Source organism: Bubalus kerabau, chromosome 3 (genome assembly GCF_029407905.1).
Source record: "Bubalus kerabau isolate K-KA32 ecotype Philippines breed swamp buffalo chromosome 3, PCC_UOA_SB_1v2, whole genome shotgun sequence".
NCBI lineage: Eukaryota > Metazoa > Chordata > Mammalia > Artiodactyla > Bovidae > Bubalus > Bubalus kerabau.
The window spans coordinates 123528580-123542680 of record NC_073626.1 but is presented as its reverse complement, the minus strand read 5'-3'; the positions used below and the strand labels follow the sequence as shown (position 1 = coordinate 123542680).

The 14101-nt window shown below is 42.1% G+C and overlaps 1 protein-coding gene across 2 annotated transcripts in view; it reads left to right on the top strand.

Annotated features, from left to right (window-relative positions):
* CCDC93 (coiled-coil domain containing 93) overlaps positions 1-14101 on the top strand; it is a 106877-nt gene that overhangs the window by 19633 nt on the left and 73143 nt on the right. For both annotated transcript variants that reach the window (XM_055572872.1, XM_055572873.1), the window contains exons 5-6: positions 401-499; positions 1277-1333. In XM_055572872.1, coding sequence (XP_055428847.1) covers positions 401-499; positions 1277-1333 — 156 coding nt within the window. The remainder of the gene's footprint in view (positions 1-400; positions 500-1276; positions 1334-14101) is intronic.

The window sequence follows — 14101 nt, the reverse complement described above, 5'->3', positions numbered from 1 at the left end:
TGCCATTAGACACAGGAAGCTTTGGGGAGCAGCTGTGTTTGCGTTGGCTCCAGTATTTACAGAGCCATCTAGTACTTGTGTCTCATTTGCTCCCGCAGTCGCTCTGTGAGGTGAAAGGAAATGATACTCTGCCCTCCACTTCAGCAGAGAAGGAAACTGAGGCCTGGGCACCTGGAGCAAGGCTCAAAGGTTCCTCTGAGGCTGTCAGCTCCAGTCCCCCTGATCTCAGCATCCAGATACCTGGCGGCTGTTTTCCCTGCAAGGCAGTGCGTATTGATGGTTGCTTGCCACCTGGTTAGTTCATGTTCTGTGATTCAGGTTCAGGACCTGTGCCATCTCTGAGTTGGTCTTCACCTTGTTTCATCCCCATCAGCTCACATTTCTGCACTTTCTTCCCCAGTGGCTGGTGAAGCGAGCTATAGAAACAAAAGAAGAGATGGGTGACTACATCCGCTCCTACTCCATATCCCAGTTCCAGAAAACCTACAGTCTGCCTGAGGTCAGTGTTCTGCTCTTTTCTTGTCCAGCTGAGAACCTGAATGCACAGTTAGGGACCTCCTGGAAGAAGCAGAGTAAGCTCAGGCTCCCCTGTACTCCTGCCCAACTGTATGGCATCTCTGCGCCCACCTGGTCAGCACTAAAACTGGACCTCCTGGTTCATTTGAATTGCCCTCTTTGAATGGGCACTGAGTGCCAAGCTCTATAATTCTGTCCTTTTCTCTCAATTTTGGTACTTGATCCAGACCTTTTTTTAAATTACAAGAACATGAGCATATTTCTGTATAATTGTATGAAGCGTTTCAAGAGACTGTCTGCTTAGGATGACACACCTGTAGGAGCAGTTGAGTAATAATCACAGCAACAATAACTGCTGATTTCTGTCAGATACCTGCTACATTCCAGTCCCAGTGCACTACATGCCTTCTGCTTCTTCATCCTTATGGTCCCTCCTGCCCCTGGAGAAGCTGAGGCTTAGAGGTGAGGTAACTTGCTGAGGTCTCAGAACTCAGAGGATTTGAACTGAGAACACTTGTCTTCGCCTCGACACTCTGTGGTTCCCTTTTCTCTTACCAGCTGTAGGGATCTGTTTTGGAGCCCTTGACAGAGGCCCTCACTTTTTTCATGCTCAGTGTATTCCAGTTTGTTAGAAAATTGAGACTTTTTCAGACAAAGTTGTGATGAGAAGTCAGTTTATAAGACAGATTGCTGAGCAGTCTAATTGAGTCTCAGTCTTTACACAGGATCTGTTTCATCCCTGTGTATTCTTGTCTTGCAGGATGACGACTTCATGAAGAGGAAAGAAAAGGCCATCAGGACAGTTGTTGACCTCTCTGTGAGTTCCCTGCCCAAGTTCTCCTGTCAGGGAAAATGATAGGGCCATAGCTTCCAAGTAGCCCTTTGATTTAAAGTGCAGAAGCCTCTGCCCCACCCCCCACCCCCAACCCCCACCACTCCCTGAGGTTTCTGTCTGTGGTGATTGCCCAGCAGCTGACCTCAAGTGCGTGTGTGAGGGAGGCCCTGCCTGCTGTGCGTGCCCAGTATCTAATACCAGTGTTCAGGGTAGAACGTGCCACAACCACTGCCCTGTTTTCCTTCCTTCCGATTTTCCAGACTCTGAGCCCTTCCTCATTTGTGCCAGTGGTGACTATAAACTTCAAACTTCACAGAGCTCCAGAGAACAGATGATGAACTAAAAGTGATACAGAGGTTATCACTGCCTTGGTGGCTTTGGAAAGGCAGCTTCTGAGCTTTGTGTGGGAAACTCCGAGATGACCTTTGTCCCAAGTGCAGTGAGCCTCAACCACAGGGTCTGTATCCACATGCGCAGTTACCCAGCGCGAGGGCCAGAGGAGAGCTTTGGGCCTTCTCTAAACACTCAGGGCCAGAGCCCAGCAGAACCTAGTCAGCGCCACCCACTCCTCACCCCCCAACCTTCCTACATGTAAATGAAGCCTCAATGCCTAGGTGTAAGTTCTCTTTCTTTAGAAAATAATTTATTGAGTTACTTTGCCTTTTTTTTTCTTTAAGAATAAATGTGCGATCTCCCCAGGCAATTACTCTGAAAAGAGTAACAATAGCTTGATGATGAAAGACAGGAAATGCTCATTTAAAAGTCTTGTCAGCTTATGGTTATAATTTGTATCTTCCCACAATTCCATTTGGGAAATGTGAGGTATGGAAAACCTTTAAGTTATATTCTGAAGCTGGACGGGGTTTTCAGATTTGGTGGCAGTATTAAGTGTTAAGAATATATGATAGAACAGTAATTTTTTTTTTCCTGGTTGTGAAATAGATGTTCAGTTTAGAACATCTTTAAAGTTTTCTTTGAAAAAGTTGATCAATCAGAGGAAAAAAGGTCAACCTTAATCTAACAATACAGAAACAGCCACTTTTGGACATACTTCTTCTGTGTTTTTAATGTATATGTTTGTAGTGAATTAGAATTATGCTTTGAATATAAATTTATAGTTTTTTCCCTTCTCACCAGTAGAGCATTATATTCTGTTAAAGATTTCTCCTGGTCGCATTTTCATGACAAATAATAACCAGTTGGTTGGGTCTGCTATTGCTTTCCCTTGTTTTAAGTGATGCCTCATTTCTGGAAAGAACTGAGAATGAGATGACAGTGTTACCTCAAATACAGGAAGCTGGGGAGCCAGGAGCAGGAGAGGAAGGGAAATTCTCTTTTCCCCATAAACTCTGTCCTATTTGAATTTTATACTAAATCTCTTATCACCTTCTCAAAAACAGTAAAGTGAAAAATTTGTTGTTTAGTTGCTAAGTTGTGTCTGACTCTTTGCAACCCCATGGATTGTAGCCCACCAGGCTCCTCTGTCCATCAAATTTTCCAGACAAGAATACTGGCATGGGTTGCCGTTTCTTTCTCCAGGGGATCTTCCTGACTCAGGGATCAAATCCACATCTCCTGCATTTGCAAGCAGATTCTTTGCCACTGAGCCATCAGGGAAACCCAAAAGTTAAAAAAACAAAATAGTTACTGTTTATTGAATATCTTCACGTGTAAATCTCACTTGGAGCCCTGAAGAGAGAGTGAGAAACATTACATTTTCTGACTGTGTCACCAAGAATAAAAAGGCCAGTGTAGCTATTGATTATCCAATCAATGAAACTGGGCCTGATGTCCCTTTACCTATTAAATATTTCAGTCCTCTAGAGACATATTATTTCCTCTTTTCATTTCTAATGGAGTTTTTAAAGAAAATTGTCTTCTGCTTAGCAACGTGACTTAAATTCTTAAAGGAATTTGAGATAATGACAAATATGTCATGTCCAAACGTTGTTCTGAGCATTTGTATGTAACTTATCTAGTCCTCACAACAACCCTATGAAGTAACTGTATTTGTTTTTGACAGTTGAGGAAACTCAGACACAGATTGGTTATGTAGGTTGCCCAAGGTCACATTGGTGATGACGGAGCCAGGATGCAATAAAATGCTAGATAAAATGCTGTCTGCAGCTCTTTAGAAAATAATATCAAGATACTTGCCTGAAAAATCCCATGGACAGAGGAGCCTGGTAGGCTGCAGTCCATGGGGTCGCGAAGAGTCGGACACGACTGAGCGACTTCACTTTCACTTTTCACTTTCATGCATTGGAGAAGGAAATGGCAACCCACTCCAGTGTTCTTGCCTGGAGAATCCCAGGGACGGCGGAGCCTGGTGGGCTGCCGTCTATAGGGTCGCACAGAGTCGGACATGACTGAAGCGACTTAGCAGCAGCAGCACAGGAAAATGGAGAAAAAATTGGAGGTCTTCTTTGATTAACAGTTCAAATTGCTTAGTTTATTGCCTTTTTTAAATGTGTGAACTTACCCCTCAGTTGACTGCCAGTACGTTTACTGTTGTTCAGTTCAGTTCAGTCTCTCAGTCATGTCCAACTCTTTGCGACTCCGTGGACTGCAGCATGCCAGGCTTCTCTGTCCATCACCAACTCCTGGAGCTTACTCAAACTCATGTCCATTGAGTCAGTGATGCCATGCAACCATCTCATCCTCTGTCATCCCCTTCTCCTCCTGCCTTCAGTCTTTCCCACCATCAGGGTCTTTTCAAATGAGTCCTTCACATCAGGTGGCCAAAGTATTGGAGCTTCAGCATCAGTTCTTCAAAGAATATTCAGGAGTGATTTCCTTTAGGATGGACTGGTTGGATCTCCTTGCTGTCCAAGGGACTCTCAAGAGTCTTCTCCAGCACCACAGTTCAGAAGCACCAATTCTTAGGTACTCAACTCTCACATCTGTACATGACTTGGAAAAACCATAGCTTTGACTAGGTGGACCTTTGTTTGCAAGGTAATGTCTCTGCTTTTTAATATGCTGTCTAGGTTGGTCATAGCTTTTCTTCCAAGGAGCAAGTGTCTTTTAATTTCATGGCTGCAGTCACCATCTGCAATGATTTTGGAGCCCCCCAAAATAAAGTCTGTCACTGTTTCTACTGTTTTCCCGTCTATTTCCCATGAAGTGATGGGACCAGATGTCATGATCTTAGTTTTCTGAATGTTGAGTTTTAAGCCAACTTTTTCACTCACCTCTTTCACTTTCATCAAGAGGCTCTTTAGTTCTTCTCTTTCTGCCATAAGGTTGGTGTCATCTGCATATCTGAGGTTATGGATATTTCTCTCGGCAATCTTGATTCCAGCTTGTGCTTCATCCAGTCCAGCATTTCTCGTGATGTACTCTGCATATAAGTTAAATAAGCAGAGTGATAATATACAGCCTTGACATACTCCTTTCCCGATTTGGAACCAGTCAGTTATTCATTGTCCAGTTCTACCTGTTGCTTCTTCACCTGCATACAGATTTCTCAGGAGGCAGGTAAGGTGGTCTGGTATTCCCATCTCTTTCAGAATTTTCCACAGTTTGTTGTGATCCACACAGTCAAAGACTTTGGTGTAGTCAATAAAGCAGAAGTAGATGTTTTTCTGGAACTCTCTTGCTTTTTCAATGATCCAACAGATGTTGGCAATTTGATCTCAGGATCCTCTGCCTTTTCTAAATCCAGCTTGAACATTTTCAAGTTCTCGATTCATGTACTATTGAAGCCTAGCTTGGAGAATTTTGAGCATTCCTTTGCTAGTGTGTGAGATGAGTGCAATTATGCAGTAGTTGGAGCATTCTTTGGCATTGCCTTTCTTTGGGATTGGAATGAAAACTGACCGGTTCCTGTCCTGTGGCCACTGCTGTTTTCCAAATTTGCTGGCATATTGAGTGCAGCACCTTAACAGCATCATCTTTTAGGATTTGAAATAGCTCAACTGGAATTCTGTCACCTCCACTAGCTTTGTTCATAGTGATGCTTCCTAAGACCCACTTGACTTCACATTCCAAGATATCTGGCTGTAGGTGAGTGATCACACCATCATGGTTATCTGGGTCGTGAAGATCTTTTTTGTGTAGTTCTTCTGTGTATTCTTGCCACCTCTTCTTAATATCTTTAGCTTCTGTTAGGTCCATACCATTTCTGTCCTTGATTGTGCCCAGCTTTTCATGAGATGGTCCCCTGGTATCTGTAATTTTCTTGAAGAGATCTCCAGTCGTTCCCATTAACTTCGGAAGGCTTTCTTATCTTTCCTTGCTATTCTTTGGAACTCTTCATTCAAATGCATTTATCTTTCCTTTTCTCCTTTGCTTTTCGCTTCTCTTCTTTTCAAAGCTATTTGCAAGGCCTCCTCAGAGAACCATTTTGTTTTTTTGAGTTTCTTTTTCTTGATCCCGGCCTCCTGTACAATGTCATGAACCTCTGTCCATAGTTCTTCAGGCACTCTGTCTATCAGATCTAATCCCTTGAATTTATTTGTCACGTCCAGTGTATAATCATAAGGGATTTGGTTTAGGTCATACCTGAATGGTCTAGTGGTTTTCCTTACTTCAATTTAAGTCTGAATTTGGCAATAAGGAGTTCATGATCTGAGCCTCAGTCAGCTCCTGAGCTTGTTTTTGCTGACTGTATAGAGCTTCTCCATCTTTGACTGCAAGGAATATAATCAGTCTGCTTTCTGTATTGACCATCTGGTGTTACATTACTGTTGTAATGATAAAGAATTTTTATAGATGGCCAGAGGTGGCCTTTGGGTTTTGTTTATTTATATTCTTCTTTATCTACTGAAAGTACTTCTTATTTCCAGATGCTGCCTTCTTAGGTTTCTTAGCTGAACCCTGTTGCCATTAATTTCCTTCCTGCTCACCCACAGCTCTGCACACTCTTCCTTGCAGCCTTGGAGTGAGAGTCCCAGGAACTTGTCAGAGAGTCAAGTGTGCATCCCTGTTGTCTTCTTGTGATCCCTATAAGACATAGAACAGCTTGCTGGGTTTTGTTTCTAGTCACTCTCCTCACAGAGAATCCCTCCCCTTGTAAAAGAAATGAGTGTGAAGTGTGAAAGTTGCTCAGTCGTGTCCACCTCTTTGCAATCCCATGGACTGTAGCCTGCCAGGCTCCTCTGTCCATGGGATTCTCCAGAAAAGAATATTAGAGTGGGTTGCCATGCCTTTCTCCAGGGGAATCTTCCCAACCCAGGGATGGAACTAGGTGTCCCGCATTACAGGCAGATTCTTCATTATCTGAGCCACCAGGGCAGCAAGGAAAAGGAATGAAGTCTTTCCTACATTACCAGGGTGTGGTTCTTGGAAGTGTCAGGTTCTAAAGGATGTTTTCTTCTCCTCCCCAGTTCTGCCCTCCACAGGGCTCATCACTGTTTCTTACCTGCCCCTTACAGGCCAGTCTATTCCGTAGAGTCCCAAATTTAAATTAAGGACTAAAATTCAGTTTAACATATGGTGGCAGGTTTCTAGACCCAGCCTTTTATAAAATACAAATGCAGCCACCATGTACTGATTGAATGCCTCCTGTGTGCTTGGCATGTAATTAGGTTTACAAGCATTATTTCATTTAGTTCTTATCAACACTAAAGGACTTAGGTGTTATTTTTCCATTTTATAAGAAGTTGAAACTGAGAAAAGCTAGTAAAATCCCTGCACAGTTGCAGAGCTGAGAAGAGGCAGCCAGGTTTTGATTTTCCATCTGACTCCTCAGACACAACAGGTGCTGGTGCTTCTCTAGTTTTCTCACTCTTCACCTGGTGTCTTATTTCTCACATATCCCTGACACTAACTCTGCAGTAATGTTCCTGACTGATTTCAGGACCTTGGGATAGTATCATCAGGGTCCCAGAGAGTCAAATGCATGCAGAGTGGTTGGGTGCGCTGCCCTTACGAGGGCATCTACTGTGCCTGCCCCACTGAAGACCGTTTGTCTAGCTGGAGAATGGATGCCAAGTGGAGACTGTTGGTTGTGTTGTCTTTTTTCCCATCTATTAACATGTTTCATTGTGCCTCAACAAGCAGACTTTACTCTTGATTAGATATAATATCCTTTCGAAAATAAATATTAAATGTTTTAATTTTTTCAAAAATTTTTAGCTTATTCTTGTCTTTATCCATCTTTGTAGGACTGTTCCAATTTTCTGCCTTTGCCCTTGGTTGTGTGGCTCATCTGTATTTTTTGGTGCATGGTTTTTAATTTTACAAAAGGTTGTTTTTCTTATATACTAGTGCAATAGTAATAATAAGGAAAAATTAGGAAATGGAGAAAGAGTACAAAGACTAAATCACCCGTGATACCACCAGCCACAGGTAACCACTGATATTCAAAGTAGGAAATACAAGAGTTATGGATATTAATATAGAGAATTAGAGATTACAAAAAAAAATAGCATGATACTCTATGTTCTGTTTTATTGTGTGCTTGTTTTGCTCAAGAATGTAATCAAGGTTATATTTCCATACCAGTAAATAAGCCCCCACAGCATTTTTAGTGGTTGAACATTACACATTGTATGGTACTAGTATAACTAGCTTAGTTTGTTTTTTTGGGTTTTGTTCTTTAGTTTGGGGGTTGTTTTTTTTTTTTTGGCTATTATGTAGGACATCCCCATAGCTAACTTTTTTTCTTTTATCTTTAATTATTTACTTGGGTTACATTTCCTTGAAGTGAAATTGGTTCAGAGGTTATGCCCCAGTCTGTAGGACCTCTTGCCAGATTGCCTGGCAGAAAGGCTGTTGTGTGAACTTTTAACTTCTGAGCTCTTTTTGTCTTGGCCTCATTTTTCTTCCTCCTGGGGATTATTCGCAGTACTTTTGCTTCGCCTTTGAAATGTATTCTTTTCTTGACTTGGCCATATCTCCGTTTTATAGAATAACTGACTGGTTTGTAGAAGGCCTGCTTGATGGGAGGTGGTATTTTCAAAGGATGTAAAAAAATGAAACTGTTGCCACCCAGGACAGTCCTCCTCTTACCCCTTCCACTTCAGCATCATAATTGCTCATGTGTCTCACCTTATATGCTATTTTACAGCTTACTTCCTCCTTTTCTGAGCTGTCAGCCTTCCATATTCATGAAGTATCTGGGACCTGTGCAGTGAGATCTTTTACTCCCTCTCAACCTTGAGTAAAGAGCAGCTATGAAATTTTATCCAGAGCCCCCAAAATATGTTTATTTACTGTTGAGCATTTTTGGTAATGTTTAGAATTTTATATGAGACCAGAGGGGAGAGAATTTTTTTAAAAAAGAAGACTTTTTATTGGTCCCCTAAAAGACTATGTCATTTAAAACTCCACTGTGCTCTTCCATAGGAAACACCATGAGGCCGGCCTTTCCGCCCAGGACATAAAATGTACATATGGCAACATAAGGAAAAATACGTATTAGTACATTTTATTAATAATAGCAAAAACACATTTGTATGTATATCTTAACCCTTAATGTGTGTCAGATATGTTAAACAGATAGATTGACTAATTCTTATGTCTCTCTCCATATACCTGTTTCACAGGTGGAAAATGTCAGGGGTTAAAGTAATTTGCCCCAAACTGGAGAGATAGCAAAGGGGCAAGGATTAAACCCTGTCTGTCTGACTCCATATGTTCATTCAGTAATAGTATTAATAACTAGGCATTCACTGTGTGCCCAGATGCGTTCTAGAGTGTGGGGTGAAGGTAGGGACACTGCAGCTGTAAGGGATGCAGGGGACTTTGGGGCTCATCAAGGGGAAGGATGTCAGTAGCACCACAAGCTCTATTTAGGCAGTGCTTTAACAGGTTTGCCTGCAGGGTGGGGAGGCCCTCACAGTGTGCAGCCATCCTGAGGCCTGGGCACAGGGACCACAGTCCAGAAGGGGAGGAAAGAAAACAAGGGAACCTGGGGCAGGGGTGGGGGCAGGAAGCCCCTGGTGGGTTAGAGATATTTGAAGGGCAGCTGCAGTCTGGGGTTTTTATAGTCTCGGGCTTCTCCTATCTGTGGTTCAGAAGTGATGGGGCAGTTTTGCAGAGCATGCAGTGTGGACAGACTGTAAACGGCCAAAACTCTGCTTAGTGGGGCATCTTGTGAATAATTGGGTGTGTAAAGAGGTGGAGGGTTTTGAGCAGTGGGTCTCAGTATGCTGTGAAGAAATAAACCTAGAAGTCAATATACAGAAGCCATCTTGGCTCATGTATACAAAACAGCAGCCTCTTTCTTACCTACCGAGTTAAGCTGTGTGGTACAGTTTGAAGGGGGTCTGAAGTGTAACTTTCACTAGACCTCACAGAGCAGAACGCAGACCTGCATAGTGGAGCTCTTGTAAGAGAGAATAGGGAACGAACAAGATTTAAAGGATGTCTGGAGAAAACCTTCCTCCCCAGCTGACTTTCCTACTCATCGACATGGCTACCATCCATCTATCTCATCATTCCGTCCACTCAGTTCCCAGGGGCTTCATTTTTGTGGTGGTGGTAGTGGTGGTTTTATTAATGCAAAAATGAAGACAAACCTGTTTGTCTCAGAATAGTTTTTTCTTAGAGGATGTTTTAGGGCCCTGTGCTTGCTGATGGGGACATCAGTGGAGCCCCTTTAGGTGGAAGGCAGTGTTTGTTCAGCGACCGGTGGGTGGAGGTGTCTGTTAGAGTCAGGTTTGGGCTGCCAGTTGAGCTCTGGGAAAATGAGATGTGCTTCCTGCAGAGTATGGTGTGGTCCGGCCCCCTGGAGCTTTGGAGGGCAGTGGCTGTCGGTGGCTGTCTTGCTGCCCACTGGTTATTTCATGAAGGGGTTGCCTGCCATAGCTGAGGGGCAGTGACTGGAGCGTTGTTGTGGACACAGCTGTGGAGCTGAACTCTTCCCACCCCTTCCCTGCCATTTGGAATGTGACCCAGACGAATGGCTCTGATGGGTGAACCTGACTTGTAGCCAGTCCTGAGAAGTGGAGAGCTGGGCCGCTCACTGTACACAAGTCTCTGCTTTACAGAGGGGTCACCTTAACTTTTTAACCCCAACCACACTCATGTTTCCTTTGCCATATGCTGAGCAGATGATCAGGGCCCAGCATGAAGGCTGATCACAGTTGAGGTAGGGCACATCATGCAGGTGCTTGAGAGTCTCAGTTCTGAAGTCTTCTCTTTCATTTATTGCATTTGTAACCATGGGCAAGCTGTTTAACCTCTGTGCCTGTTCCATCATCTGTTTACATAAAACAAAATAACTGCCCTCATGGGTGTGAAGGTCAAGTGGGTAGCACATACAGAGCAGTATATGCCTGACACATACCACACATTCAGTAAGTGATAACAAGTACTATTACTGCCACTGTTAATGGCCAAAGATAAATTGATGTCATGTTTTTTAGAAAGCATCAGATGAGATCAGATCAGATCAGTCGCTCAGTCATGTCCGACTCTTTGTGAACCCATGAATCGCAGCACGCCAGGCCTCCCTGTCCATCACCAATTCCCGGAGTTCACTCAGACTCACGTCCATCGAGTCAGTGATGCCATCCAGCCATCTCATCCTCTGTCGTCCCCTTCTCCTCCTGCCTCCAATCCCTCCCAGCATCAGACTCTTTTCCAATGAGTCAACTCTTCGCATGAGGTGGCCAAAGTACTGGAGTTTCAGCTTTAGCATCATTCCTTCCAAAGAAATCCCAGGGCTGATCTCCTTTAGAATGGACTGGTTGGATCTCCTTGCAGTCCAAGGGACTCTCAAGAGTCTTCTCCAACACCACAGTTCAAAAGCATCAATTCTTCGGCGCTCAGCCTTCTTCACAGTCCAATTCTCACATCCATACATGACCACAGGAAAAACCATAGCCTTGACTAGACGGACCTTTGTTGGCAAAGTAATGTCTCTGCTTTTCAATACGCTATCTAGGTTGGTCATAACTTTCCTTCCAAGGAGTAAGCGTCTTTTAATTTCATGGCTGCAGTCACCATCTGCAGTGATTTTGGAGCCCAGAAAAATAAAGTCTGACACTGTTTCCACTGTTTCCCCATCTATTTCCCATGAAGTGAAGGGACCGGATGCCATGATCTTCGTTTTCTGAATGTTGAGCTTTAAGCCAACTTTTTCACTCTCCACTTTCACCTTCATCAAGAGGCTTTTTAGTTCCTCTTCCCTTTCTGCCATAAGGGTGGTGTCATCTGCATTTCTGAGGTTATTGATATTTCTCCCGGCAATCTTGATTCTAGCTTGTGCTTCTTCCAGCCCAGCGTTTCTCATGATGTACTCTGCATATAAGTTAAATAAGCAGGGTGACAATATACAGCCTTGATGTAGAAAGCATAGTTAAAAAATAACCTCTGACTTTAAATTACTGATGGAATTATGCTACCAACTCTTTATCTTTTCAGGGTTAAGAACACAAAGAATGAGAGACTAGGAGTCTCCTTCAAAATCTGTTAGTCCAGCCATCATTGTGCAGATATGGAAAACAGTCCACTGAGGGAAACTGCCTTTCCCAGGGTCATACAGCTTGTTAATGGCAGAGACAGGACTAGACATCAATGTTCCAGACTCATTTCTTAAAAGGGTGACTTAGTAATAGTTGTTTATACTTGGCCTGGGAACATTTAGGTCCTTTACTTAAGCAAAGCTTTGTAATGATCCATGTGGCCACTTCACATTGTATAGTCTCATGAAAGGGCTCAGCTGGAGTGACTAGTGGCTGAGGCAAGTTAGTATAGTAGGAAACCTTGGGACTAGCAACCTGGGTACCTATTCTAGCAATCCTGAACAAATTATTTGTTCTCTGCTTGTTTAATAGCAAGGTGGAGGTAATAGCATCTGCCCTGCTTTTGCCCACAGTGTAGTTATAAAATGCAAAAAGTAAGATGTGTATGAGGTGCTTTAAAGTATAAGGAATAATTGCACAAAGGCCAAAATTGTCATTGTTTGGCTGAATAAAAGGTCCTTGTCCTGTTGGTTTCAAGTATGCTATTGTTCTGAAGTCATTCCTTTTTTAGAAGAACCCAACTTCCTGTCTGGGTCATTGACTCTATGAATGGTAACTAAAGAAGGTAGCAGTTAAGCTCAATTATATAGAGCTGCTGTAATAGTAGAGCTCCATGGAAATTAAATCGTACACAGTAACTGATGTCATACCAGTTTATTATGGTTTTCATTTCCCCATAAATCTGATTTGTTATTTATAGCTTCCTATTCATGTAGGCACCAGCAGCAAACAGGAATACTTGTGGCAGCGAGTTATAACAACCCTCCAGGATCATCCCAGAACCCTGTTTCATTTCTTTTTCACAAAATAGGTGAAATTATAGATGTTACAGAAAGGATGTTTTTCTGTATGCTTGAAACTTTTCTTAATAAAAAGTGAGATGATAATAAAGTTAATCAGAATTATCAAGAGGGGAACAATTTTGATTAGCCTAAAAATAGCACGGTCTGGAGAAGCCAGATAGTAGTGCTTGTCCTGGTGATGTCCAAGTGGAGATTTTACGTATGTGTATGTGCTGAGTCGCTTCAGTCGTGTCCAACTCTTTGTGACCCCGTGGACTGTAGCCCACCAGGCTCCTCTGTCCATGGGATTTCCCAGACTAGAATACTGAAGTGGGTTGCCATTACCTTCCCCAGGGGATCTTCCCGACCCAGGGATCAAACCCGGGTCTCCCACATTGCAGGCAGAGTCTTTACCATCTGAGCCACCAAGCAAACTCTGCCAGTGGGAAAGAAAAGATCCAGGGGCAAACTGAAATACCTTGCACAAACAACTGCCTACTTGTACCTAGAGCCCTGAACAAATATTATTAAGGTATTATTTGCTGCCAGTTGGCAGTCACGAAGGACATGTGTTTGGGGTAGAATGGTAAACCAGGTCATCTCAGGGTGACGACCTACATTAATTGAGCACCTACTACATGCCATATACTTTGTTTAGGAAATATGTATATGCAGTTTTAGTATGTGTCCTACACAAGATGGATCTATATTTATTTCTATATTTATAACTAAATAATACTCTAATAATTTAAAAGTCATTGGAAGCTTATAATGCATTTTGTGTTTTATAAGTTTTTTTTGAGGATAAACCTCAAACACTTCTGTAAAAATATATATATCTCTGAAGGGTTTATATCAACTTTCCTTTTTTGGTATTAGAATTTAAGAATTTGAGATTTCTTTTGCCATGAAAGAATTTTTTTTTTTTTTTAAGTATACTAGGTTAACATCTATATTGGTGATTGTTGCAGTTTATGTCTTTGGGTGGTAGAAAGGTCTGGATATGTAGTGTGTGTGAAAAATTTGTATTTCTTTCTGGAAAATTTTATTAAGGGATGAAACAGATTTGAATAGAGATAAATCTTGCTTTTCAAGGCAAGATTCAGTATTATAGAGATGTCAGATCTTCCCACAGTAATCTATAAATTTGGTGTGATTCTAATCCAAGCTCAACAGTTTTTCATAATGAGCTTGACAGGCTGATACTGCAATTCATTTGGAAGAGAAAATGTGTAAGAATGTCCAAGAAATTTGAAAAGAACAATGGATACAGGATACTCATTAAACAAGAATTGCAGAGGATAATATTGGTACATGTTTTATGTGTGTGTATGTTTGCTGTTTTAAATCAAGGAAAGGATAGACTTAAATTTATGATGTTGGGATTCTTAATTTTCCATTCAGAGAAAAATATATCTATATATACCAACTTTTCACTATACCAGAAGAAATTCTAAATAGATTAAAAGGTTAAATATAATCTATAAAATTAACATATAAAACAGTCCCCGAGTTAGGAAAAAAGATGATTGATGAATTTGACGGCATGA